Below are 27,688 nucleotides of genomic sequence, written 5' to 3' on the forward strand. Positions count from 1 at the left end.
GCCTCCGTAGCCAGGTGGGCAGGAGCAGCAGTGCATAGCACACACTTCTTGATTAGACCGGGGTTCGAGCCCATGACCACCAAATACAGAGGATGTGGAAAGGTCAGGAAATGACCACCGCATATCCCCGGAGCAATATGGCCTTAGTTGCTAATGCTCCTAAAAACCAAATAATAACAACAACCAACTTAGACAAGAAGGTTTGACACGCATCATTACATTTGCAGAGGTATAACATGTGCTTGTGCTAAAACCAAACTAATGCTGAGTGTGAACAGTGAGAAAGGAGGAAAGGAGGAAAGGCAAAATAAGAAACAAAAATTTTAAAATAAAGAACAGAAATAATGTAATAAAAAAGTAAATGTACTAAAAGTGATAAAAATATAAAGACTAAAAGGGTTAAACAAATATACACTACTTTTTGTATTTATTTATTTGTATAACGTTAGCATTGCTACTCTTCACATTGTTCTATTATACTTTTTTTAAAATACAAATTTGATCTGGAAATAAATATTGCTACAACTGACAAAATGTTAAAATAAAACCTTATTAAAAATATATACAGTGAGAATTATGAAATAATATATAGAGAAACTGTTGTTCTATTTTTATTTTTATTTCATAATTCTCACTGTATATATTTTTAATAAGGTTTTATTTTAACATTTTGTCAGCTGTAGCAATATTTATTTCCAGATCAAATTTGTATTTTAAAAAAGTATAATAGAACAATGTGAAGAGTAGTAATGCTAACATTTAGCCCTTACAAAAAGAGCTTTTGGTAATATAAATAGGGAGGTGATGTAGAATACTTTAAAACAATATGGGATACTAGAAAAAATAATAAGAGTAAAAACTCTCATATCAAGACAAGACTTTACAGTAGCAGTTAGAGTGGAAGATAGTATTTATTTGTATAAAGTATTTTAATACTTTCTGTATATTTTTTCTTTAGTTATACTTATATTTCTTAATTCTCACTATATATATTTTTAATAAGGTTTTATTCCCAGATCAAATTTATGTTCTAAAAAAGTATAATAAAACAATGTTAAGAGTAGCAATACTAACATTTATTGCCTACAAAAAGGGCTTTTGGTAATATAAAGACAGAGATGATATAGAATATTTTAAAACAATATGGGAGAATAGAAAAAAAAAAAGGGTAAAAACTCTCATATCAAGATTTACAGCAGCAATTAGAGTGGAAGTAGTATTGCAGAATACATACTAGTAGTAATAGTATTGGTCATATTGTGAGTCTTTCCTCATATGGTCGTCCTTCTGCCAATCTCACCGTTCGAGTTGCTCGTCTTTGGACCCTTTCAAGAAGCTCAATGTCTTTTTTCAGGTGAGGTCTCTCCATACTTGAACACAGATTCCAAATGTGGTTTTAAAATTGCCGTATACATTGGAATTATGATCTCCCTATCTCTACAGGATAACATTCGATAAATCATCGATAGGACACCATGGGCTTTAAAAAACTTCATATCTGCCCATATTGTAACTCCAAGATCCTTTTCTCCTTCATTGTTTTTAATTCAACCCCACGAAATGTATAATTTATTTGTGGATTGCTATTCCCCAAGTGTAAGACCTTGCATTTAGCAGCATTAAAACATAGCTGCCACTTTGCTGACATCTTTGAAGTCTGTTAAAGTCATCCTAAAGGAGTGTTGCTTGGCACTGATCATTAACAACTCTACCAATCTTTATGTCATCTGCAAATTTTGACTTCACGTCATCTATTCCTTTGTTGATATCATTTATGAAAATGTGAAACAATAGTGATCCAATAACCAATCCTTGAGGGACTCCACTCCTGACGTTACACCAGTCTAAAGAATATCACTACCTTCCACTCTGAAGCCACCCAGCAATCTATCTTCGAATCTTACCAATAACCCCAAACTGTTCAAGCTTATATAGTAACCTCTCGTGAGGGACTGAGCCAAATGCTTTGCTAAAATCCAAATAAACTATGTTGAAATTGTTCCCTAAATTCAGCTCATGAATAACTGTGTCAAAATAGTCTACTAAGTTAGTTAAGCAAAATTTTCCCTTAACAAAGCAATGTTGTGTGGCCTTCAGAATGCAATATCTATCTAAATGTCCCTGGATTGCACTCTTTTGCCTCTAAGATTTTTCCTACCACTGAAGTCAGACTAACCACTCTGTAGTTACTAACTTCACACATAGAACCATTCTCATGTATTGATGATACATTGGCACTTCTCCAATCCAGTGGAATCTTCTGTGAGTCCAATGTTGCTCTCATAATAAACCTCAATGGTTCAATACACTCCTTTGCACTCTCCCTCAAAATTACAGGGTATATGCCATCAACTTTAGGAGACTTACTTGCCTTTATGCTCAAAAGTTTTTATAGTAACCATCATCTGCAATTATGACATCACTAATTTCATATGACTCAGCTTCACTTGTGCAGCATTCTTCTCAGCATGAAGGGTCTTTTATCAGTAAAAACCAATGCAAAGTACCAATTCGATTCATCTGCAAAATCAGCTGGGTTATCTAAGACTTTTCCACACTCAGTGCACAAGGGTTCGACCTGATTCGCTTTTATCTTGTATTCACATACGTGAAAAATTCCTTGTACCCATTCTTGCTCTCTTAGCCAATGTTTTCTCTTACACAGCCTTGGCCTCCCTGATCTTATTTGTGATACTATTACAGATCAACTTGTATTTATTGTAGGCTTCAGTACTTTTCATTGTTCTGTAACTGTCCCATGCTATCTTTTTATGCTTTATTTGACTAGCCAACTCTGCAGTCATCCATTTTGGCACCCTCCTCCTGCAATATTTTCTTAAAGGTATATGTATGTTCATGGCTTCTGTGATTTTTTCTTTAAAAGTATTCTATAATTTCAATGTATTTGCCATCCTGGCAATCCATTTAATTCACAGATGCCATATAGTGCCTTAAACTGTCAAAGTACCCTTGTCTGAAGTTCAAACCCATGCCTTTACCTTTAACTACTGCAATGTCTTTTTTCTTCCAACTGATGATTGCATGATCACTTCCTGACAATGGTTCCTGTACTTTAAGCTCTATGATATCATCTGATTCATTAGTAATGATGAGGTCAAGAATAATTCTCACCCCTATTTTCTCTATATTGCTGGTACAAATAATAATCATCTAGTTTATTTAAAAAATATTTTCCCCAAGGTGAATTTTTTCTCCCATTTATTCCAATCAATCTGGAGCAGATTAAAATCACCCATAGTAAGACATTTAAATTTGGTTGCCCATTCCATCTGCATGTAAACACTCATCATATCCTTACAATCTTCTGGTCTGTAGATTACTTCCACTCTCATTGTACCTTTGTTTCTGACTAACTCACACCATGCAGATTCTATGCTGGCAGATGTAACTTCAGACTCAGCAAAAGCTCTTTTCATGCTCAGACTGTTTTTGATAAGAAGCTGGCCCCCTCCACCACTTCTATTTTCCTATCTTTCTTAAATACATTATACATACTGAAGTGGAACTTGTCATCACCAATTTCCGGATGGCACCATGGTTCTCTTAGCTCTATTATGTCAGCATTAGTTGTACTAACCAGGAGTTCAAATTTGGCCATTTTATTGACAACACTCTTGATATTATTGTAGATATAGTTGAGACAAGTACAGTAAACCCTCACTAATCCGGCTACAGTTAATCCGGATTGAAATATGAAAATTCTGTTCACAGTTGAGTACTTTGAAAGACACACAGGATTTGAGAAGGGTGAGTAACTCTGACTGTGCAGAGAGAGATGGAACATACCGTTGTTGACTCTGAGTCGGACAGATGATATTACTTATATTACTTCATTTGCATCCTTTTTTATCTGTATATATGTACATAAGTTAGCATATTTTATGTAATTATGTTTTCTAAAGAATTAAAAAGTGTAATAAAAAGAAAACACTTTACTTTAACTATCATTAACTTGAAAATGGTGTTCCTGGAAAAAAACAATTGCTGAAGAATTTGGTATTGGCCAACAAGCTGTGTCAGACATTAAAAAATAAAAAGAATCTATAAAGACCTTTCCTTTAAAATTCGATGTGGGGAGTGATAAATGCAACGTATTAAATAGAGAAACATTAAAAAAGCCAAAAGAAGTGTTGCTGGAAGAAGCTGTATTTAAGTGGTATTCATAGCAATGATCAAGTTGCGTTGGTGTGCAATGCCAGTGCCACCTGATAAATGTATAAAAAGACATAAAAACTATTGTCTTTTAATAGTTTTTAAATAAAGGCTCTACAGTGATTTTGTTTTATTTATTTTCACCAGCACTACCTATATTATTAAATTTTCCACTTATTTGTGTTCTTAATTTTTTATTTTTTTATTTTTGTCTTTTAAGGCTATCTTTTGCTTCACTAATCCAGATTCTTGTGTAATCCGGATGACCTCTCCTCCAATACTCTGGATTAGTGAGGGTTTACTGTAATCTCTATAGTTTACTACCCTGACACACTCCTTGAAGTTATTTAGGTTTGTATCCCATCTGAAACCCCCCTCATTTGAAATATTGCAACCCTCAGAACATCTTATCATCGACTGTTGTGGCAACATACAAGAATTCATGAGGTGACTACAAGCATTACTTTGACTCATATCATTGCATAAACGTGGATTTAATTAGCTTTCTCTCCCTTACCTAGCAGTTTCCCTGAACCCTTTGAGGGTATCCTCAATGATACTGGCAAAAATCCGTGCACTATTGTTGTTCAAATGATTACCATCTCTACAAAATAGATTCCTTCTACTTACAAATGCAGGCCACACTGATAAAAATGTCTTCCCTAGAGCCTTGCAGATTCCCTCAAGTCTCGACTTAATTCACAAGGTTTTTAGCATATAATCCCTCTTATTGTGTCTAGGCAGAATTGCGAAATGGTTTGTAATATCACCAGGAGTCAAACAACTGTGCACTATCCCTTTTACTGTTTAATATAATATTACATTGGGTAATTAGAAATACAAATACAGAAATCACAGGATTCACTTGGATGTAAAATAGAAAATTATGAGACTGAATATGCTGATGACATTGTACTCGTCAGAAAATCAACAGAGGACATGGAAACAAAACTTAACAAAATAAAAAAATATACAAAAAGTGGATCTTGAAATAAATATGAATAAAAGAAAAATAATATAAATGACACCAGAAAACTATACATAGATAGAGAATGTATAGAGGAAACTGATAGTTTTATATATTTTGAATGATATTAATTTTAAATTAAGAATGATAAATTCAGAAATCAATATAATAAAAGGAATAGCAACTGTAATTTTTAGTATATTGAGCAAAATATGGCAAAACTTTATCTTTAAACCTAAAGATAAAAGTAAAATTGTTTAATATACTGTTTAATATAATTGTTTAATAATTATTTAATAGTAAAATTGTTAGAAAAATACCTATGCAGCAGAAACATGCCTGATGACCAAAACAAGAAAGGACAGGTTAGAGTGGTAACAGAATTGAAGTTTAACAAAAATAATAGGAGTGTATGGGATAGAAAAAATAAACAAAGAAGTAATACGGAAAACAGGACAACAAAGCATCTCACATTTCATAAAACAAAAAAGACTTAGATGGTTGTGACATACCTTAAGAAGATATATTGACAGTAAAATAAGAATAGCAGTGAACTGGAGACCCAAAAGCAGACCAAAAACAACATGGCAGAGAAGATTGAAAAGGTGGGAGGCTTTTTAGAGATGAAAGGTTACAGAAGGTGAGAGATTTTGAGATAGATGGCATTAATAGCTAAATATAGTAAGAATAGTATAAAAAAAAAAAGTAAACTGCAGCTATGGAAGCCTCCTGAACAATTCATGCTCAGGGAAATGGACCATAATCTGCCAGCTGGTCCAGTGCGGATTGGCAGATTGATCGTATTTAGCAGTCAGGGGCTTGAAACACGGTTTACTCAAAATATATGTGTTCAAATCTACCAACCAAATTGGTCTTTTCATGTGTCCATTCAGTAGCTTTCTGTAAGTTTCTATTATTTTTTATAATATGAAATATAATTTTATAAAATATAAAAATATAAAATAATATAAAAATATTATATATAAAATAACAAGTGATGCACACAAACACCAATTCAATTTACCAGAATTCCAAATTTTTTCCATTTTAATTCAGTTCCTTGCTTGTTACACTTAATACTTGCTAATGTATTAAATGTAATAAGAACAAGAAATCTATGGCTTCCTCAATATATTTCTCTATCCAGTTGAATGCATCGTGTCCTATATTCTGCAGCTGTTGCATGGTACTAAATTATCATTTCATTCAGTTTTTATTAAAGTGTATCATTTCACTGATATGAAACGCGCACGCACGCACGCACGCACACACACACACACACACACACACACACACACACACACACACACACACACACACACACACACACACACACACACACACAGAAATTATGTGAATTTTATATAATTACTGTCTTTGTAAGAAATGCTTGTAAATATATAGAAAACATATTGAACATTTCTCAGTTCTCTGTCAGTCACCACTATTTAGACACACATAGATACAATACTCCATATACAGGGTGTCTCAAAAATATTGGTACAAACATTTAGGGGAGGTAGGTGACATCTAAAGGAATGTGAATTTGCAGAACTTAAGCCTCTCTTGGAAGGGATCCTCTTACCAAGAGAGGCTTAAGTTCTGCAAATTGCAGTGGCTGGAGACTAGGCACCTGCGCGGTGATCTGATTGAGGTATATAAGGCCTTGAATGGGTTGAGCACGCTGAATTCTGATGGGATCCTTCCACTTGTTCAGATTACGAACCTAAGGGGGCATAAATTCAAATTAAGAAAGGACAGATGTAGAATAGATGTGCGGAAATTTGCCTTTAGCCAGCGGGTGGTTAATTGCTGGAACAAACTTCCATCTGTCATTGTGGAAGTTGATAGGTTGAATAAATTTAAGGAGGAACTAGACAGGCATTTGGAGGGAATGGTGTGATTTTTTTTTTTTTTTTTTTTGGCTGATGCTGCATAAGCTCATACACTTGCTTTCTTGCATCACATACCACTACTACTACTACTACTACGTCACCGTAAGTCGGTAGACAGTGCTGTTCATCAGTTTGCGAGAGGGAAAATTTCTGGTTTACTCATTCAAGCAGTAGTTGCCACACGAAGAGCATGCATCAATATCCGAACTGTGAGCTGGCAGACATGCACCTAGTGTATGGATTAGCAGAGGGCAATGGACAAGCCGCTCAACGAATTTATGGAGATCGCTTCCCAGACAGACATGTACCAGACCACCATTTGTTTGCGCATGTGCATCACAATTTGTGCGATTATGGGTCACTTAGAGGTAACAGGAGTAGTGCGGGCAGACCACACGTTCGATGCGAACTCCCGCCATGGAAGAAAGTGTGTTGAATGCCGTCCAGAACACCACAATCCTACAACCAGCACACGTGCCGTTGCCTCTGCCTTAGGAGTGTCTCATTGCAGTGTACAGCGTGTCTGGCACGACGATTCCTTACACCCCTTTCATCTCCAAAGGGTTCAGTTACTGCTCCCCAAAGATCATCCTGCACATGTGGCTTTTGCACAGTGGTTTCTCCAAGAAAGTGTTCAAGACTTGAATTTTCCAGCCTATGTTTTGTTCACAGATGAGGCTTATTTCACTCGGGAAGGCTTATTCAATCAGCACAATGCTCATGTGTGGGCTCACGACAACCCACACGGTGTGCACCCCCATGCGGCACAACATCGCTTTGCAATAAATGTGTGGACAGGTATTGTCGGTGATTGCTTAGTCGGCCCATACCTATTGCCATCCCGCATGAACTCCGCTAAATATCGGATCTTTCTTGAAAAAGTTCTACAAGGGTTACTTGACGATGTTCCAGCAAATGTGACACGCAACATTTGGTTTCTACATGACGGGTCGCCTGCCCGTTATGGAATGTGTGTTCGTGACCATTTGAACAGGCGTTTTGGGCATCGATGGATTGGCTGTGGTGGACCAGTTGCCTGGCCCCCATGCTCACCTGATTTATTGAGCCTTGATTTCTTTCTGTGGGGGGGGGGCCCTCAAATCTATCATGTATGAATCGCCTGTGGAGACAGAAATGGATCTCGTGGCAAGACTTGTCTGCGCTGCTGCTACTGTCAAAGAAACTCCAGGTGTGTTCGACTGTGTCCGCCAATCCATGCTACGTCGGTGTCATGCATGCATCGCGTCTCATGGTGGAACCTTAGAGCATTTGTTGTAACATCATGAAATGCATCCATCTCGTACTCCATTGTTAATATTATGTCAAATAAATGTTTGCAACTAATTACTGTCTTGTGTCATTCTGCTTCTTGTGCCTCTGATACTACTTTCCTGTGACGTTTCCGGTTATGGGTTCCTATGCGATTCACATTCCTTTAGATGTTACCTACCTCCCCTAAACGTTTGTACCAATATTTTTGAGACACCCTGTATAGAAAATCGTTACAGTGACCATGTTCATTGTTGCAATATTCCATAAATTGTTGTCCTTCAGACATGCAGTGTTATAAGGCTTATGTCTGAATATCTTTCTCTTCAGTAGCATTAGCATTAGTAGAGGCATAGTATGCAAGAAAGCAAGCTTATGTAGCATCAGCCAAAAAAAAACCCCCTCCCATTTCACCCCTCCATTCGTTCCAAATGCCTGCCAGCTCAGCCTTAAATTTATTTAGGCTATCAACTTCCACAAGAAAAGATGGAAGTCTGTTCCACCAATCAACTACCTACTGGCTAAAGGCAAATTTCCACACATCTATTCTACAACTGTCTTTCCTCAGTTTGAATCTGTACCCCCTCAGGTTCCTAATCTGAGCAAAGGAAGAATCCCATCAGCATTCAGCTTGCTCAAGCCATTCAAGGCCTTATACACCTCAGTTAGATCACCTCGCAGGTGCCTACTCTCCAGGGCACTGAAATTTGCAGAACTTAAGCCTTGGTGAGAGCACCCCTTTGTTCCCCTCACCAATCTTGTTGCCCTTCTTTGTACTCATTCCAGCAACTCTACATCCTTTATAAAATGAGGCCTCCAGACCTGTACACAGTACTCTAGATGTGGCCTGACTATTGCCTTGTATAATGGGATAATCACCTCTCTATCCCTGCTAGCAAAATTCCTATATATCATTTACAAGACTCCATGACCTTCCCTGGCAGCCTGTCTGCACTGCTCAGCGAACTTCATATTCGACTGCACAATTACCCCCAGATCTTTTTCACTTGCCACTTCTCAGCCCATTTTCCCAACTTATCTAGATCCAGTTGGAGTAGCATACTGTCTTTACTGTCATTAACAACCCTACCAACTTTTGTATCATCTGCACATTAAACCTGATATACCTTCATCAATATCATTGATAAATATACAAAACAACAATGGGCCCAACACTGAACCCTGGGGAACTCCACTAATAACATTTGCCCAGAAAATAGTTCCCACAAGAAAAAAAGTTTAGGAATTAAATCAGGCAGAATAGTAGTTTGCAAGTCATATTGCAGCTTTTCCAACATTTGGAGTGTGTATGGTGCATTTGAATATTGCAGTAACTTTTGTGAGAATAATTTTTTCCACACAGTATGAGATATTTTAGTGTGTTTTATGTGTACAGTCGGACCTCTCTTTAACGAACTTCCATATAGCGAATTTTTTTGATTTCTTCTTGGTCATTACATTGAAAACAGTTTCTGTAATGAAGATAATTTCCATATAATGAACTGACTTCGAGAGGACCTGAGTATGCATTGTTCGCACATCTAGCCTTTTGGCAGTAGAGCTGATGTTGTATAAAGCATGAATTAAGAGATAAAAGGGTTAAGAATTAAGAGCTAAAACATTTCACAAATTAGTGGTGCCCATAAAACCTACAACCGCCTCTACTGTACCAAGAAGTCACGCTGGTCTACTGCTATGTATCCAAGCCATTGGCAAAGATTAAGGCATATTATCAATGCAGACACTGGCTCTGGTCAACCTGTTCTACCATTAGCACACTATTAGAGAATTAGGAGAGAGAGAGAGAGAGAGAGTGATTTTCCTGTATCCTGGAAATTCACCTGTTGTTTAGCAGAAATGAGTCATCCACACTTTCACTAAATTTCACCTGTCTCTGTTTATATGGTAGGTACAAGTGGTCCCTAAATCAGTTTTGTTTTAGCTGCTGTGCAAGTAACCTTACAGTGTTTAAGGGGAAATCCTTGAGTATAGTGGAAAACGTGAAAGTGCCTAATAGCTTAGGGTGTTTAAAAAAAAGAAAAGAAATCGCTTTAAAATTTGGTATCCCTGCCAGTAGGAATTAAATCAGGCAGGAATTAAATCCTGTGTGTCAACCATTCCGAAAAACCATGTTTCGATTCTCAAATGTTTGAAGAAACGGAACCCAGTCAGAAATGCGTGAAATATTCCTGTGTGGAGATGTAGATGAAACCATTTTTAAGTAAGTGGGCGAAGTTGATTCGAAATCTAACGTGCTGATATCAGGACCATTAATAAAAGAAAAGGCTATGGATTAAATATATTTTCTGGGGCTTAAAACAATCCAAGCCAGTTCTGGTTGGCTGGAAAAATTCAAAAAGCATTGTGGCTTACTCGAAAAAGTTATTTCTGGTGAAAGTGGAGTTGTAATTGAAAAAAGACTGCACCCGTTGGAAAGAAATAGTTTTGAAAACAATAATGGAGGACTACAAGCCCAAAGACATATTCAACATTGATGAAACAGGTCTATTTCTTCAATGGTTTCCAAACAAGACACTGACTTTTAAAGGTGATAAATGTTTAAGGTAGTAAAAATAGTAAGGAGAGAATTACAGTCTTGGTTGATGAATATGGCTGATAATGAAAAACTGAAGCTTTTGGTAATAGGCAAAAGTAAACAACCCTGATGTTTCAAAGGACTAAAGTTGTTAGGTTGGACTACAACTACATCAAAAAATCTTGGATGGCATGTGAAATTTTTGAACAATGGATTTTAAATTTCGATAGAAAGATGACAAAAGAAAACAGAAAAATCTTGTTGATTGTCAACAACTGCCCTGCCCACCTTCACTCAGTAATTTTGAAACTTACAAGTGTGAAGCTTATTTTCTTCCCTCCGAATACCTCATCTAAAGAGCAGCCAATGGACTAAGGCAATTACTGAGAATTTGAAAATTCACCACCAAAGGTGCAGACTGAAAAAAATTATACTAAGAATAGAAGCCAACCAACCTATACATTCTGTTACAGATTTGTGCGTAAGAGTTACCAAAAGTGTGGAGTCAAGATGTGATGGAAATGACAATTAAGAATTGTTTCACAAAAGGTTTTGCTACAATGGCAATTAACAGTGCAAGATATTAGACAATCTTTGGAAGAATTCCAAGCAAGAGGTTTGATCAGTGGAGAAATTGTTCTTGACAAATTTTTAGGAGTTGATAATGATGTCATAGTAGCTGAATATCCAAGTGACTCCAATTTTGGTGAGTATTCAAAGAACTAGTGACCATATCAATGACGAATTGGATGAAAATGAGGGAAACGAAGGCAATATAAAACTTCCAACATGAAATGTTGGCAGAATTTGAAACTTTGCTAATCGAGGCCTTCAGTGTGAAGAAAATGTGCCAGAAAATATATTTTAAGTATTTAAACAAATGTGAACATTTTTATGAATGACGTGTGGTAAAATCCAGTGTACAACAAAATATAACCAACTATTTTACGAAATAATTCTGAAAAGTGTACTAATGTATTATGCGCATCATGTACGTAGTCATTTCTTAATATGTATGTATCAATAAATTAAATGTTAGAAAATTTATTCATTCCTACTTATTTCTGATTTATTTTCCATCTTTTACTATATTTCTAAATGTTGAATTACAGACTTTTTTCATTGTTGAAAAGGTCATATTTTTTATAATGAAATTTCTGTTTAACGAATTTTTTCACGTGAACAATCGATTTTGTTGTATAGCGGTCCAACTGTATTTCTAAGCATATGTTATGTTTGGAAATATGTAGAAAACATTTACAATGATATTGATGGTTGGTTTTGTTGGTGCTCCACATACTATACAAGGTGTGGCTATTAAATAACAAGACTATTGCAATAAATTAAATATAATGAAATATTTCGTGCCATGTTATCTATCCCCTTCAAAATAATTGCCTTAGGCTTGCACACACACACTGTTCCATACATTTAAAATAGTATATGACTGCTTGCACACACACTGTTCCATACGTTTAGAATAGTATATGACTGCTTGCACACACTGTTCCATACGTTTAGAATAGTATGCAACTGCTTGCACACACTGTTCCATACTTTTTCTTCCAAGCACAGAAACATATTTCTGGAAGTCATCTTCTGTAAGCCCTTTTAACCTTTGGGCATTTTTTTTCTGAATGTCTTCAATGGACTAAAATGCATTCCTGTAAATACACTTTTCAGTTTAGGGAAGAGAAAAAAGTATTAAGGGGCTAGGTCTGGCAAGTAGGGTGCATGTTCACACACAGAAATTTATCTGTTAGCCAGTTTCTGGCCAAAAAATACTTCCCCAAATCAGGTCTCTTCAAATTTTTTCATGCAGCCTTGTCACAACTTCAATGCAGTATGTTTTATTGACATTCTGATTTGGTGGGATGTATTCAACCATAATAATTCCTTTAACATTGAAGAAAACCAGAAGCATGGTTTTTATTTTTGATTTTGTCTGGGAGAATGTTTTGTCTTCTATTGTATCAACTGTCTTTTAGTTTCTGGATCATACTTGAACAGCCATCTTTCATCACAAGTAATTACAGTACTCAGAAAATCTAGATCTTCAATTTTTTTCAAAACATTCTCACAAACTTGGAGTCTTCTCAATCTTTGATCTTCATTCAAAATTTTTGGCACCATCTTGATATGAAATATATATTAAAATAACTGTTTACATCTACAGTTACTTATTATTTTATTTTATTTATTTTTTTTTTTGTTGTGGGGAGATGTACCATTAAAACTTTGCACAAAAAGTGCTTTGTAGGCATGCAGTGTTCCTGGTAACATTGCCCTTTTTTTTAGTACTGTCACTTATTCGGTGCACTTCGTAACTTAGTGCAGTCTGCTCTTACAAATTACAGCTATGTAACTTATCATACAGCATTTGTGTGAGCCGGTGACAAATTAATATGGTGACATATTAATTTGTGACATATGGGTAACAGTAACCCCAGAGCAATGTATCAACTCTGCGGTACCACACTGACAGTGGTGGAGAATGAAAAGGACCTGGGGGTAATTGTGCAGGCAGATATGAAGTTCTCTGAGCAGTGCAGACGAGCTGCAAGAGTAGCTCATGGTGTCTTGTCAATGATATACAGGAATTTTTCTAGCACGGATAAGGAGGTGATTATTCCCTTGTATAAGGCAATGGTTAGGCCACATCTTGAGTACTGTATACAGGTCTGGAGGCCTCATTTCAAGAAGGATGTAGAGCTGCTGGAACGGGTACAGAGAAGGGCAACAAGATTAGTAAATGGAACAAAGGGTTGCTCTTACGAAGAAAGGCTTAAGTTTTGCAAATTACAGAGTCTGGAGACTAGGCACCGGTGAGGTGATCTGATAGAGGTGTATAAGGCTTTGAATGGTTTGAGCATGCTGAATGCCAATGGGATTCTTCATCTTTCTCAGAATAATCACCTCAGAGGGCATAAATTCAAATTGAGGAAGGACGGATGTCGGATAGATGTGCGGAAATTTGCCTTTGGCCAGCGGGTGGTTGGTTGGTGGAACCGACTTCCATCACTTGTTGTTGAAGTTGATAGCCTAAACAAATTTAAAGCTCAACTGGACAGGTATTTCGAACGAACGGAGGGGTGAAATGGGAGAGGGTTTTTTTTTTTTTTTTTTGGCTGATGCTGAATAAGCTTGCTTTCATATGCCTCTACTAATGCTAATGCTAATGTCAATAAGAACAACTGGAAAAATGCATGTTTCGTTACAGCTGCAAAATTTTATCTTGCTTCAGTAGAAGTCTTGGTTTTTTTTGTGCTTATAAATAAGTCACTGTTTACAGGGAAAAAAAATACATACTGATTTGCAGGATGTTAGAATTTTACAATTTGGAGGTATGGAATAAAATTTTTATGTCTTTCATCTTTAACTTGGCTTAGCAAAGCAGCATTGAAAAGAAGAGGAAACCTCCTGAAGCAGTTTCAATGGTTAATCTCTTCCATAAATAGTGACTTAAGTTTACATGCAAAAAAACATATTTAATTTCATACAACCAAAGTAAAATTACACAATTATAATCAAACACATTTTTCTTTCTTTCTTTTTTTTTTTTTTTAGCTGTATCCACACACTGGGAATTTTCTATCTCTTTACTCTCAGCCTTTTATTTAAGTCAAACTGGTCACTGTTTCATGCAAGTGCTCATGACTAACTTAAGTAGCCATAATAATTTGTAAGAACAGGCCATGCGGTTACATAGTTCACTAAATAAGTGACAGTGCTAAAAGAGAGGAATGTCACCTGTTCCCTTTTGCATGGATTACAAGTATTAAACAGCAAATAATATCCCAAAATATGGATACTCCTCCTTTAGCAGATAAGAACAATTATATGTAATAAACAGCATAGTTCTTGTTTTGATGTACAACTTGTGTACATTGAGCTGTGTAGCTGTTATGGTGGCAAAAACAGAATTTGATAGGATTTTTTTTTTTTATTCTATGTGGCAGCCTGGTTGATAAAATACATTACCATCTGCCACTCTTTTGGAGAGGTTTGATCCCCATTAACAATTGGAGGCATTTATGAAGTCCTCTTCATTCAAGGCTATAGTTAGCTGACATCATGCTGAGGAAGTAGAGTTTTTCCTCCCTGAAAAACACAGAAATCAGCCCATGAACGTGCACTTTTTCAGACGTAATACACTTATTAACTGAATCATCACAAAGTGAGCACAGGTCACTTAGTGATGATTTGGTTAGTAATGATTCAATTACGAGTGAATTCTTGGGTCATTAATACCAGTATATAATATAACATAATTCACAGTATTGCATTATGTCATGTCGCAAAGTATTTTGCAATACAACATAATGCAAAGTAGTTTTGAAGCATTTTCATTGTTTTTCTTTCTCTCTCATATTGAGCATATGAATATTGCAGGGGTTGGCAACCTTCCTTGAGTGAAGAGCCATTTTTGATTTATTTAAAAAAAAAAAAACAAAATCCAAAGAGCCTCAGCTTAATTGGGATGGGGGGGAGTTTTTAAGAAATGGAGTGGGAAGGTGTTTAATTAAAAAATATATTTTTTGAAATATGATTTATTAATACTGAAAAAATGAAACAAACATCCAATTAGGTACAAATTAATGTTACTTTTGCTGCTAAACTTGAGCGAGTCTCTCGACATCAGGCAAGTACATAATTTTCATCTTTAAACATGCTGAGAGATTTGTATTGTTCAGACTGTTTCTTGATTTATTTTTAATATAGTTCATGTTTGAAAATATTTGCTCGCGGAAATTCGCAGCTTGTCGTACATGTGGGCTAAAAGTTAAAGAGCCACAGGTTGCTGACCCCTGGAATATCGTGACAATGGAAGAGGTACATCTTCATTGAGAAATAATAATGTTTTATATTGTTAGTGAACAGTATAGTTTGGTTTCGCTAGCATAAGCAAAATAGATTGTGTGTGTGCCTGTTGCACAAATTAGAGGTATATAAATTCCCTGTGATTATGTGCACAATTTTGGGGAAGTGTATAGAAATATAAAATTTAAAAGTGGTATATATACTGTAGTATATATATACTACAGTAGCAAATTTTCTTTATATTTACATTTAATTTCATTATAACAATGTTTGACTGTAGGTGGTTTTTGGCAGTCTTTTCAAATTGGACAGGCTAATTACAAGTTATAAGGACCAATTCAGACTTTGAATTTTGTTGTAGACATGTTTTGAATTGTCCATACTAAAATGCATGTAAAACTCTATATGATTAGTTAGGGAACAGGTAGCAACTTCAAAATATGTTGCATTTTGAATAATCTGATATCAAATTACCTGGGATATACTACCATAAGATATTGAAACATTTTATTTAGATCATTTTCTTTCTTACTACTCTGCTCCTTGACATTTTCATTTATTTTAGCTGATTAAAAGTTGAAGTTGAAGATGTATCACTAGGCAGAGAAACCACAACTTTTTTTCTGCTCCATCATAAAATGATGTGAAAAAAAGTTTTGTTGAATTTAGGGACTATTCACACATTGCATAATTCAATCCTTTTCCATTTACCACTTTGTAACAACAGCTTTTCCCCTCGTGTAATGATTCTTTAGACAGCCAGCCTTGCACCAGCATCATAACATTTTATCTGACCTCCTCCTCCTACTTATTCTGAGTAGTTCAATGCCAAGGCAAGTCATCATCCACATCAGTGGCTTAATTGCATTAGGAAAGTAGATTACATAAACTTATATCTTTAAATTTAAGATATTCTGAATTATAGGATAACTTAATACAACTTTAAAACACCAAAACTTAGTTGCCTTAGCACAAACCGAAGATTATTCATTCCAGAAAGCATGGCAAATGCCATAGTACTGTCTTGGAGCATTCTGTACAGATTTAGTCTTTTATATTAGTGATGTAGAATTTGAAAAATACTAAAAATATTTATTGTATTGCTCCAAGAAATATCACCACCAGGCAATTTTTTAGACAGCAGGTCACCACCAAAAATTACCCAGAATATCTCATTATCAGTAAATATCCAGTTAAATACACTAAGGTGATCAGAACAGTAAATGCCTTAATACAAATTTGAAATATTTAAGAACAAAAATTATAAATATCAACAATCAGTGAGAATGTTCTTCATACATCAATTAAAAAAATACACTCATTTTTGTAGTGCCCTATCTTATGAGCTTCTATATGCTTCCGTGTAAGGTTTTTGAACGTTGTTCAATTAAAGAAAAAAAGAAGAGACTAGTATTTATCTTCCTGTGAGTTAAGAGGAGCCTGTTATGATACAATATCATCAGGCAGCATATAGAGATCTTCAGATGATTAGCCATATGCTGTGGATCAGAGAAATCAAATTTAAACCCAAGTAAATTTTTAAACAGTTTAAATAATAATATGATAATATAATAGTTTTGACATTTAAAACAAACGTAAGATCAGTTACTTTTATCTCAAATCAGTGAATGTCATTTCAAGATGTTCACTAATTTGATACTTTCATACAATATACTTTGCTTATGAATTTTTGTTATCTTTTTTTAGGCAATTTATGAGAGAATGTTCTCATGGATTGTAGAAAAAGTTAATGAGGCCATTGAAGTTCACTCTAATAGTGCCTATGGATATATTCCAGGAAAGAATACAGTAATTGGAGTGTTAGATATATATGGCTTTGAAATCTTTGAAAACAACAGGTAAAATAAGAAAATCACTATTTCAGAAATGATCATTTTAAATAAACATGCTAACTCCTAATTTGCTTTATTAAAAATTATCACATTTCCCTAAAGTTTTTTTCCTAAATAGTTATTGTTTTTTTGTTTTTTTTTTGTGTTGAGTGAAAAAAATCTACTAAATAGAATAGTACCATGTCCTTTTGCATTCTAAAATCACTTTGTTCACCAAGCTGTATTCATAATATGGTTCAATAAAAAGTTTTTGGTTTCTTTATTAGTGACTTGAAACCCTCTGTTCAGTATGGTCAAAATATAAATATTCAGAGTCTTCACAGTTCTGTTTAGAATATACCAATGTTTGACCTCTTATTTCAATGAATTCCATTACTTATTAAACATATTTTTTTAAATTTTAAATATAAACTAATATTTAAAAAGGTTGTGTAATTTAAACATGTTCTTTTCTTAAAAAAAAAAAATATTAACAGTTTTATTATCACATGTTGTTGAAAATAATAAAAAAAAATTATAACATAAAATATGAACATGAAGCTTTAGCCACCTCCATTTTCTGATTAAGCTGGTAGACATGCTAATTTTCAAATTTGTGCATACAGGTTTATTTCTGCTTATTATGCATATAACAAGTGAAAAATAAATATGCAATATAAGTATTTAAAAAAAAAAAAAATATATATATATATATAGATACTGTAAGTCACTTCAGTTTTTAATTTAATTTCAAATTTCTTGCACCATTAAGCATGTGAAATTTCAAAATTAGCATTAGCATTAGTAGAGGCATACAATGCAAGAAAGCAAGCTTATGCAGCATCAGCCAAAAAAAAAACAAAAAACCCTCCCATTTCACCCCCCATTCGTTCCAAATGCCTGTCCAGCTCAGCCTTAAATTTATTTAGGCTATTAGTTTCCACAAAAAAGGACAGAAACCTGTTCCACCAATCAACTACCCGCTGGCTAAAGGGAAATTTCTGCACATCTATTCTACAACTATCTTTCCTCAGTTTGAAACTGTGCACCCTCAGGTTCTTAGTCTGAGCAAGAGGAAGAATCCCATCAGCATTCTGCTTGCTCAACCCATCCAAGACCTTATACACCTGAATCAGATCACCCTGCAGGTGCCTACTCTCCAGGCACTGCAATTTGCAGAACTTAAGCCTTTCTTGGTAAGAGCACCCCTTTGTTCCCCTCAACCAATCTTGTTGCCTTTCTTTGTACTGGTTCTAGCAACTCTATGTCCTTCTTAAAATGAGGCCTCCAGACCTGTACACAGTACTCTACTTGTGGCTTGACCATTCCCTTGTATAGCAGGATAATCACCTCCCTGCTAGCAAAATTCCTATATATCAATGACAAGACTCCATGACCAGCCCTGGCAGCCCCTCTGCACTGCTCAGCGAACTTCATATTTGACTGCACAATTACCCCCAGGTCTTTTTCACTTTCCACTTCCCTGAGTGTAGTACCACACAGTTGGTACATTTATCTTTGGTTATTGCTACCCATACGCAATACTTTGCATTTGTCAATGTTAAACTTCAGTTACCACTTTTCAGCCCATTTGCCCAACTTATCTAGATCCAGTTGGAGTAGCATACTGTCTTTACTGTCATTAACAACCCTGCCAACCTTTCTATCATCTGCATACTTGGACATTAAACCTAATATACCTTTATCAATATCATTGATAAATATACAAAACAACAATGGGCCCAACACCGAACCCTGGGGAACTCCACTAATAACATTTGTCCACGAAGAGCAGTGTCCATTAATTACCACTCTCTGTCGTCTCTCACTCAACCATCCCTTTATCCATTGTAGCAACTTACCCTTAATGCCATACCTCCCAATTTGTACAGCAGTCTTTCATGTGCAACAGTATCAAAAGCTTTCCTGAAATCCAAGTATATGATATTAAAATTATTTTTGGCATTCAGTTCCTTTGTGACCTCGTCATAGTATCCAATCAAATTGTTCAGACAAGATCTCCCTTTAACAAACCCATGCTGTGTCTTAACTATTGCTGCAGTCTTGTCTAGATGATCTTACAATGCTTCTTTAACCAGTGATTCCATTATTTTCCCCAGAACACAAGTTAAACTTGCACACCTCTGCTGCTTTATATCAAGTATATATATTTAAATAAAAAATAAATACATATAAAATAAATTTAAAAAAAAAAATATATATATATGTATTAGATAATATTTGTCACTTCCAATTTATTTCAAATTTTGTGTACTTAACAGCACATGGAATTTCAAAATTATGCATGCTTACAATTCTCCAGTATCTATTCATAAATGATCATTTAAGATATCATCCATTTTATATGTTTTGTCAAATATATAAATAATCTAATTTACTGTAGAATTCATTCAGACAATCAAATAGAAACCATACATAACTCACATTCACAAACTCCTTCATTCAGAATGCTGTGAAAAACAACAAGGGTTCTAACTGTTTTTGTTATTGAGAGTGAATATTGGGTTTTAAATAATTCTTCCAAAACAATAACATATAACTTAAAAAAACTGAAGTAAGATTAAATATTTATAAAGGTAGAGGGGAAGATAAAATTAATTAACCTTGAACTGGCAACAAATGTGCAATTGATAATTTGGAGTACCTCTTATGAGCTGTAAGGTGACTCACCATGTGCACTTTGATAAAAATAAATAACAGATTTGCAAAGACAGTGGTATGTCACTTCACAGGTATGTCTTGCAATTACTCTGTAAAAATTGTAAAAAATCACTTCAAAACATCACTCCAATAAAAGTGGGTCTGGGTTTAGGAAGTTAGAAAACATTTGAGCTTTTAATCTTCAACAAATGGTTAATGTGCAATTGATATTTTGACATTGCACCAGCAATGTGACCCGCCACTCATGCAGGATTAATTAAATGTAGTTCTTTCTTAATGTTCTGAACATAAACTTAATGACAAAAAAAGAAAAGGGTATGTCCTCTTTTAATTCACAGCCACTCACAGTTATCTCCAGTCCTTGAAGGTGATCAAGTTGCTTGTCAGCAAGATCTTGCATACCACTGTTCTAAACTATTGATTCCCAACCTTTATTGTTGCAGAAGGCAGTAGTGTCTAAATCTTGTTGTTGCTACAAATCATGGTGTGATTTGTAGCAACAAGCCCTTTAAATGCCATATTTAACTTTATTTAAATTATCATCCTGTCTTCCTTTTAAGGTAGCTCCCAGAAGAAGCTCTCTGGCCATCTGCTTTATCACAAAATTTTCACAAGTTTGCTTGGGAGGAGGTTAAGCTTTTGGATTTATTTAAATTTCTTGTTGCATCTGTTATTTATATTAAATATAAAGTAAAGAATAAAAAACATATATATGTAGAAACCATAGCATATAACATTTCAATACGCACACATGCGTGTGTGTGTGTTGAACTGCACTTTAAAGTCAGTATTTCATAATGAAATTAAAATAAATTTCATAAGGAATTAGATAACATTACGTACTGCCCTACGGCCTCTGTAGCCAAGTGGTCAGGAGTGGGAGTGCAGTAGCACATGCTCTTGTAGACCGGGGTTCAAGCCCCTGACTGCTAAATACAGTCGATCTGCCAACCCGCACTGGACCAGCGTGGCAGATTATGGTCCATTTCCCTCAGCATGAATTGTTGAGGAGGCTTCCATCCTGCAGTGGGTTGATAATGGCTGCACTTTACTTTTTTTTTTTACATACTGCCATTTTTAAATATCTCCCTCTCTGAGGATATGGTACTATATATATATTGTTAATATAGATAATTCAATTTACATATACAGTTTACATTCCTTAATTTTTTTTACAAAATAATGTAGCTAGGATCAGAACTTATGATGAAAAATATTGATATAAGAAATTCATACCACCTGAAAGAAGAAGTTAACATAATATTCAGTTTTTCTGAAATGTCTTAGCAATAAATAAACTCATACACCAACCATAAGAATAAGTATTTTACTGTAACTGAAAATTTACAAATTAAAATAAAATAAATAAAATTACTACACTATGTATTTACAAAAACTAATATTATAATAAATTAAATTATGTACATTGCGAAAACATTAAAACTGTAATAAAATCCTTGCAATAAAATTTACTAAAATAAACTGGATTAAAAGCAATAAAAACGATAAAAACCTGGAGCTTTTGGAAGCATCGGCTTCCTTCTTCAGCAGTAACAAAACTTCCTGCAACACTTCATTATATAACAGGCTCACGGTACTTATAGTGGTTCAGTCGGTGCATGGTCTGAACTGGAAGCGGAAACAGCTTGGGAGCGTGCCAAGCAAAACCGTTCATCTGTACTTAGGATAATGGTTTCAAATAGAGGATGCATACGCATACCTCTGTCCCTATTCGTGATATTGTTGTCGGATGAACAGATTCATAAGCTCTCAAGCCATTTACGGTCCCAGAACCCATGTGCTCGATCCACAATAACTGCATCCTCTGGGGAGATTTGATTCTGCCTTTCCCAAAAATGCTCAGTCACAGCAGACTTGTTGTAATCAGCAGTTTTTATAGCATTTGCATAGCAGACCCATCGTATCTTTTATAGGAAGCCCCACATATGCTTTGTCGGGGTACTTGGCTAAACTGATTTCGGCTATAGTGGGTCAGTCCAACTATGTCATAAAAGACAGCAAAAAATTTGTGGGTTTTGTGAAAGATTTGATTGTAAATGAAAATGAGAGCATGATTTCTTTTGAAGTTGTGTCACTATTCACATGCATTCCAATTAAACATGGAATATATTGTGTTAGAAAAGCGTTGAGTAATGATGTCTCTTTGGGTAATAGATCACTTTTAAATGTAGAGGATATTTGTTCTGGTGTGGAACTTTGTCTGGCCAGCACCACTATGGTGTACCAAGGTGTTATGTACAAACAGGTTCACAATACAGCCATGGGATCTCCCATTAGCGCCATCGTGGCCAATTTGGCCATGGAGGAGTTAGAGGGCAGGGTTTTTGGTGTATGTCAGTTTCCCATAAAGAAATGGAAGAGGTACGTTGATGATACCTTTACTGTGGTCCAGAAGGGGAGAGAGGATGATGCACTCCATTGGCTTAATAGCTTCTCCCAATTTATACAATTTACCTCAGATGTGGAGACAGGAGGAATGGAAATTCTTGGATGTACTAGTCTCTAGGATAGGCCCTAGGCTTAAAACTTCAGTGTATAAAAAACCTATGTGCAGAGGCCAGTACACTCATTATAGTTCAGCACAAGCTGGACAACATAAGAATAGTGTGGTAAAAGCTCTACTAGATAGAGCAGGGTCACACTGTACTACCTCTGAGGACAAAGAATGTGAAATTAGACGAGTCACAGCAGACCTTAGAAAATGCAGATACCCCCAGAGGATCATAGACAGATTTAGTAGAGGAACAGAGTCCAACTGTCAGGAACCGTTTGTTCCTGTGGCTACCGCATACATTCCTTACTATCCGGGAGTTACCGAGCATCTAGCGAGAATTTTGCGTGGTTATAAAACACGCTGTGTGCAGCTTCCCTGGTGGAAGTTGCATACAGTTGTGTCCCAAGTAAAAGACCCAGTAGCAAAGGGCCTGAGTAGTGGAGTGGTATACAGGATAAAATGCCCGGATAAAATAAATTTTTATTTATTTAAAAAAATGATTAACATGTATTTTTATTTTCCCTGTCTCTCTCTTTTTTTTAAGGGGGCCCAATATTTTCTTCTGCGCCTGTGGCCTCAACCGACCTTAATGCGCTCCTGGGTTCACGGTACTTATACACGTGGTTCAGTCGGCGCATGGTCTGAACTGGAAATGGAAACAGCTCGGGAGCGTGTCTGATTGTGGGGAATGTTATGTGGGCGAGACAAAACGACGGCTCAAGGATCTTCTGGGGGAGCATGCAAATGCTATAAAAACCGTTGATTACAACAAGTCTGCTGTGGCTGAGCATTTTTGGAAGAGGCAGCATCAAATCTCCCCAGAGGATGCAGTTATTGTGGATCGAGTGCATGAATTCTGGGACCGTAAATGGCTCTAGAGCTTACAAATCTGTTCATCTGACAAAAATATCATGAATAGGGACAGAGGTATGCATCCTCTGTTTGAAACCATTGTCCTAAGTACGGATGAACAGTTTTGCTTGACACGCTCCCGAGCTGTTTCCGTTTCCAGTTCAGACCATGCGCCGACTGAACCACGTGTATAAGTACCGTGAACCCAGGAGTGCATTAAGGTCGGTTGAGGCCCTGGGCACAGAAGAAAATATTGGGCCCCCTTAAAAAAAAGAGAGAGACAGGGAAAATAAAAATACATGTTAATCATTTTTTTAAATAAATAAAAAATATTATGTACTATTAATGTTTTTTTTCCGATAAAATTTGAATATAATATATGTATAATATAATTAATAATAGCATAATAATAATTACAAAATTTTGAACTAATAGTTGCACATATTATTATAGTTGAACTAATATGTTCAACTAATTTGTTGGGGTTTTGCATGGGCCATTCAGAAGTTGGGGCCCAGGGCGCACGCCTGGTGCGCCCACCATTAAATCCGCCTCTGCGTGAGCCTGTTATTTAAGGAAGTGTTGCAGGAAGTTTTGTTACTGCTGAAGAAGGAAACCGATGCTTCCGAAAGCTCCAGGTTTTTATCGCTTTTAATCCGGTTTATTTTAGTAAATTTTTTTGCAAGGATTTTATTACAGTTTTAATGTTTTCACAACGTACGTAATTTAATTTATTATATTAGTTTTTGTAAATACATAGTGTAGTAATTTTATTTGTTTTATTTTAATTTGTAAATTTTCAGTTACAGTAAAATACTTATTCTCATGGTTGGTGTATTTTTTTTTTATGTGAACCCCAAACAAGAGAGGTATTAGAGCCTATAGTACTTAGTACCATGCTTGGGTTGGAGGTTGAGAAGACGAAAGAAGATATTTGTTGACATTGGACTTGAACTTCTGTAGATTGTAATTTTCAGGAAATACATATGAAGGAAGTTTGTTCCAGAAAACGGCAGTTGAATGAATAAATGAGGATGAAAAGTTGGTTCTGTGGGTTTGAAGTTAGACAGTAAATGGATGTTGGCTGGTGGCGGCACGTGTTTGGACTGTTTTGAAATAGAGAGCAGGAATTATAGAAGCCAATTCAGAAGAACAGTGCCCATGGAAGTATCTGTAGAAGAGGCATGCAGCAGAAACAGTACGTCTATGAGAAAGCGAGTGGAGAGACTCTGTTAGAGATGAATCATTAATTAACCTAACTGCCCTCTTCTGAATGGAATCAAGAAGCTTGAGAGAAGTTTTGGGGGCACCACCCCAGATGGGGGAACAATATTCTATGGCAGGGCGGATTTGCGATTTATACAGAGTGAGCAGCTGTTTGGAAGAAAAGTAACGCTGAGAGAGAAAGAGAAAACCAAGTTTTTTAGATGCAGAGGAAACAATATTTGTAATGTGCTTGTGCCAAGAGAGATTAGAAGTCAGGGTAATCCCCAAAAGAGATATATCATTTTGCCTAGAAATCGGAGTGTCACCAAAGATAAGCATAGAAGCAGAATAATCCTTTTTGCAAGATATAAAACAAGACTGAGTTTAGAAGGGTTGAAATCAACTAAGTTGTCTTTTCACCACTGGAGAATTACCTGAAGATTGACATTTAAGGAATTGGTAGCAGATTTTCGAGAAGTTGAAGCTGATTGAGCAGGACAAGGTTTCTCAAAATGGAAAGTGGAATGCAATGTGCTATCATCAGCAAAACTATGGATAGGATTTCCAGTTAATGGAAGAAGGTCATTAATATACAAGAGGAAAAGCATGGGGGGAAAGAACTGAACCTTGGGGGACACCGGCATTAGTGGAGAAGTTAGAAGACAGAGAGCCATTTACCATCACCCTCAGTGAGCGATCAGAGAGAAAACTGGATAACCAATTACTAAAAACAGTTGGCAAAGCATACGATGGAAGCTTGTTTAGAAAACCTTTATGCCAAACTCGATCGAAAGCCTTTGAGATGTCAAGAGCAACTACCTGTGTTTCACCGAACCTTTCCATTGAATTAGTCCATAAATGGGTAACATAAACCAGAATATCACCAGTGGATCGACACTGACGGAATCCATACTGGCGATCGTTGATCAGACAGAAGGTTTCTAGGTAGTTTAAGAGTTGGCGGTTAATTGATTTCTCCATTACTTTAGAAAGAGTAGAAGTAATTGCAATGGGACGATAATTGGATGGGAGGGATTTGTCACCCTTTTTAGGAACTGGCTGGATATGAGAAAATTTCCAAGCAGAAGGAAAAACACCTTTGGAATAAGAAAGTGAAAAAAGGTGGCAAAGAATAGGAGTAAGTTCAGGAGCAAAGGTTTTGAGAACACGTGGAGAAATACCATCAGGACCTGGAGCTTTCTTAGCATCAAGATTAATCAAAATTCTTCTGATATCCTTTTGACGGAAGACCACAGGAGGCATTGAATGGAGCGTGTTGGGAATGGTGGGAGGTGTTTTACGAAGATCATTAATACATGAGCTGGAAATAAAATGGGATGCTAGCAGGTCAGCTTTATCCTTGACTGAAGTGACAACAGATCCATCTGGTTTGGACAGAGGTGGGAGCAGAGATGGGCAAAAGTTGCGGCCAATAGCTTTGGCAAGAGACCAGAATGCTCGGCTACCATTAGGGCAAGAAGCAAGTTTTCTACTCTTAGCCTGTTCAAAATCTAGTTTGGACTGATTAATAACTACTTTACAATTGTTGTGAGCTTTGGTGTAGCAGAAAATGAAACTGAAGAAAATGAAACTGAAGAATGAAACTGTTGTAATTAATTTGGAATCAAATTAATTACAATATGCAACGTTTTTCTCTTGAACAGCCTTAGCACATTTATTGGAAAACCAAGGTTCAGATAAAGGACGAGATTTTAAAGTGGAGTGTGGAATAAAGGATTCCATTCCTATAAGAATAATTTCACTGACACGATATGAGCAAATGTTGACATCAGAAGTTTTGAAACAGTAATCTGACCAAGGAAAACAAGAAAAGAAATCTCACAGGTCATCCCATTTCGCATTCTTGTAATGCCAAGCAAGGTTGGGAATAGCTATGAGATAAAGGCTCAGTTGAGAAGAGACAATCACCAAGTTGTGATCTGAGGTGCCTAAAGGACCACTCAGTTCAACCGTGTACTTAGAAGGGATGTTCTGGTCTTGGCGCATTATAGCCTTAGATTCTAATGTGCCAATAAAATACAAACCAACAACAACAACAACAGAAGGGTTGAATGTGAGAAAAAGATTAGTATGCTTGGCTGTATGGTTAGGATTGTCTAGTATTCTTGTAGGTAAATGAACAATCTGTGCAAGGTCATTAGTAACTGCAAAAGTCTGAGCATCTCGACCAGCTGAGTGGGTGCGAGTAGAAAACGGAAGCCAGCTGGAGGTGTTAACATTGAAGTCACCAAGGAAAATCACCTCACTGTTAGGAAAGTTGGACTGGAGAAAGTCGAGTTGCAAAGAGAGGAAGGCATGTTGCAAAGAGAAGAAATCAAAGAGCTCCAAGTGATTAGTGGAGTTGGGAGAATGGTAGAGACAACAGATGAATTTAACACAATGAGGTAGAGAGAGATTTTAAGCCATAGAAAATTGAAAAGAGGAGATTGCAAATTACCAAGCCTCTGACAGGGAATATCGAATGGACACGTGCACAAGTACCACCTTTGAGGCGAAAGGAATCATACAGCGAATAATTTGGGCAACTGAGATGAGCAGTAGTTGAATCAACCGATAACTAAGATTCTGTCAGAAAAAGTACATGGGTTTTGGCAGACTGCAAGTGGAAATGGACATTGTTGAGATTAGAATTGAGACTACATATATTTGTGGAATGAACTAGGAAGTGTTTCGGAGGTTTAGATCTTTTCGCAGATAAGCTTACCCTATTAGTTTGACAATTCATTGTGTATTCAATAGTAAGAAAAAGTGGGGGACATGCTGTATGATGTAATGAAATTTTTGGATATGGCATGTAAGAATATACCTAGATCCTTCACATAATGTGGCCTCGACAATTTCCCCTGTATACACACCTACTAAAACTCCCTCCAATCACTATCTAGCAGAGTAGAGGTAGCAAGATTATACACTAGCTGA

General features: G+C 36.0%; 1 protein-coding gene across 1 annotated transcript in view; it reads left to right on the forward strand.

Annotated features, from left to right (window-relative positions):
• Nucleotides 1-27,688, forward strand: part of LOC150079390 (unconventional myosin-Id-like) — a 302,739-nt gene that overhangs the window by 184,081 nt on the left and 90,970 nt on the right. The window contains exon 8 of the mRNA XM_090384045.1: nt 17,369-17,520. Coding sequence (XP_090240171.1) covers nt 17,369-17,520 — 152 coding nt within the window. The remainder of the gene's footprint in view (nt 1-17,368; nt 17,521-27,688) is intronic.

The sequence above is a fragment of the Mastigoproctus giganteus genome, chromosome 10 (assembly GCF_048544385.1).
Source record: "Mastigoproctus giganteus isolate SK-2022 chromosome 10, ASM4854438v1, whole genome shotgun sequence".
NCBI classification, from domain to species: Eukaryota; Metazoa; Arthropoda; class Arachnida; order Uropygi; family Thelyphonidae; genus Mastigoproctus; species Mastigoproctus giganteus.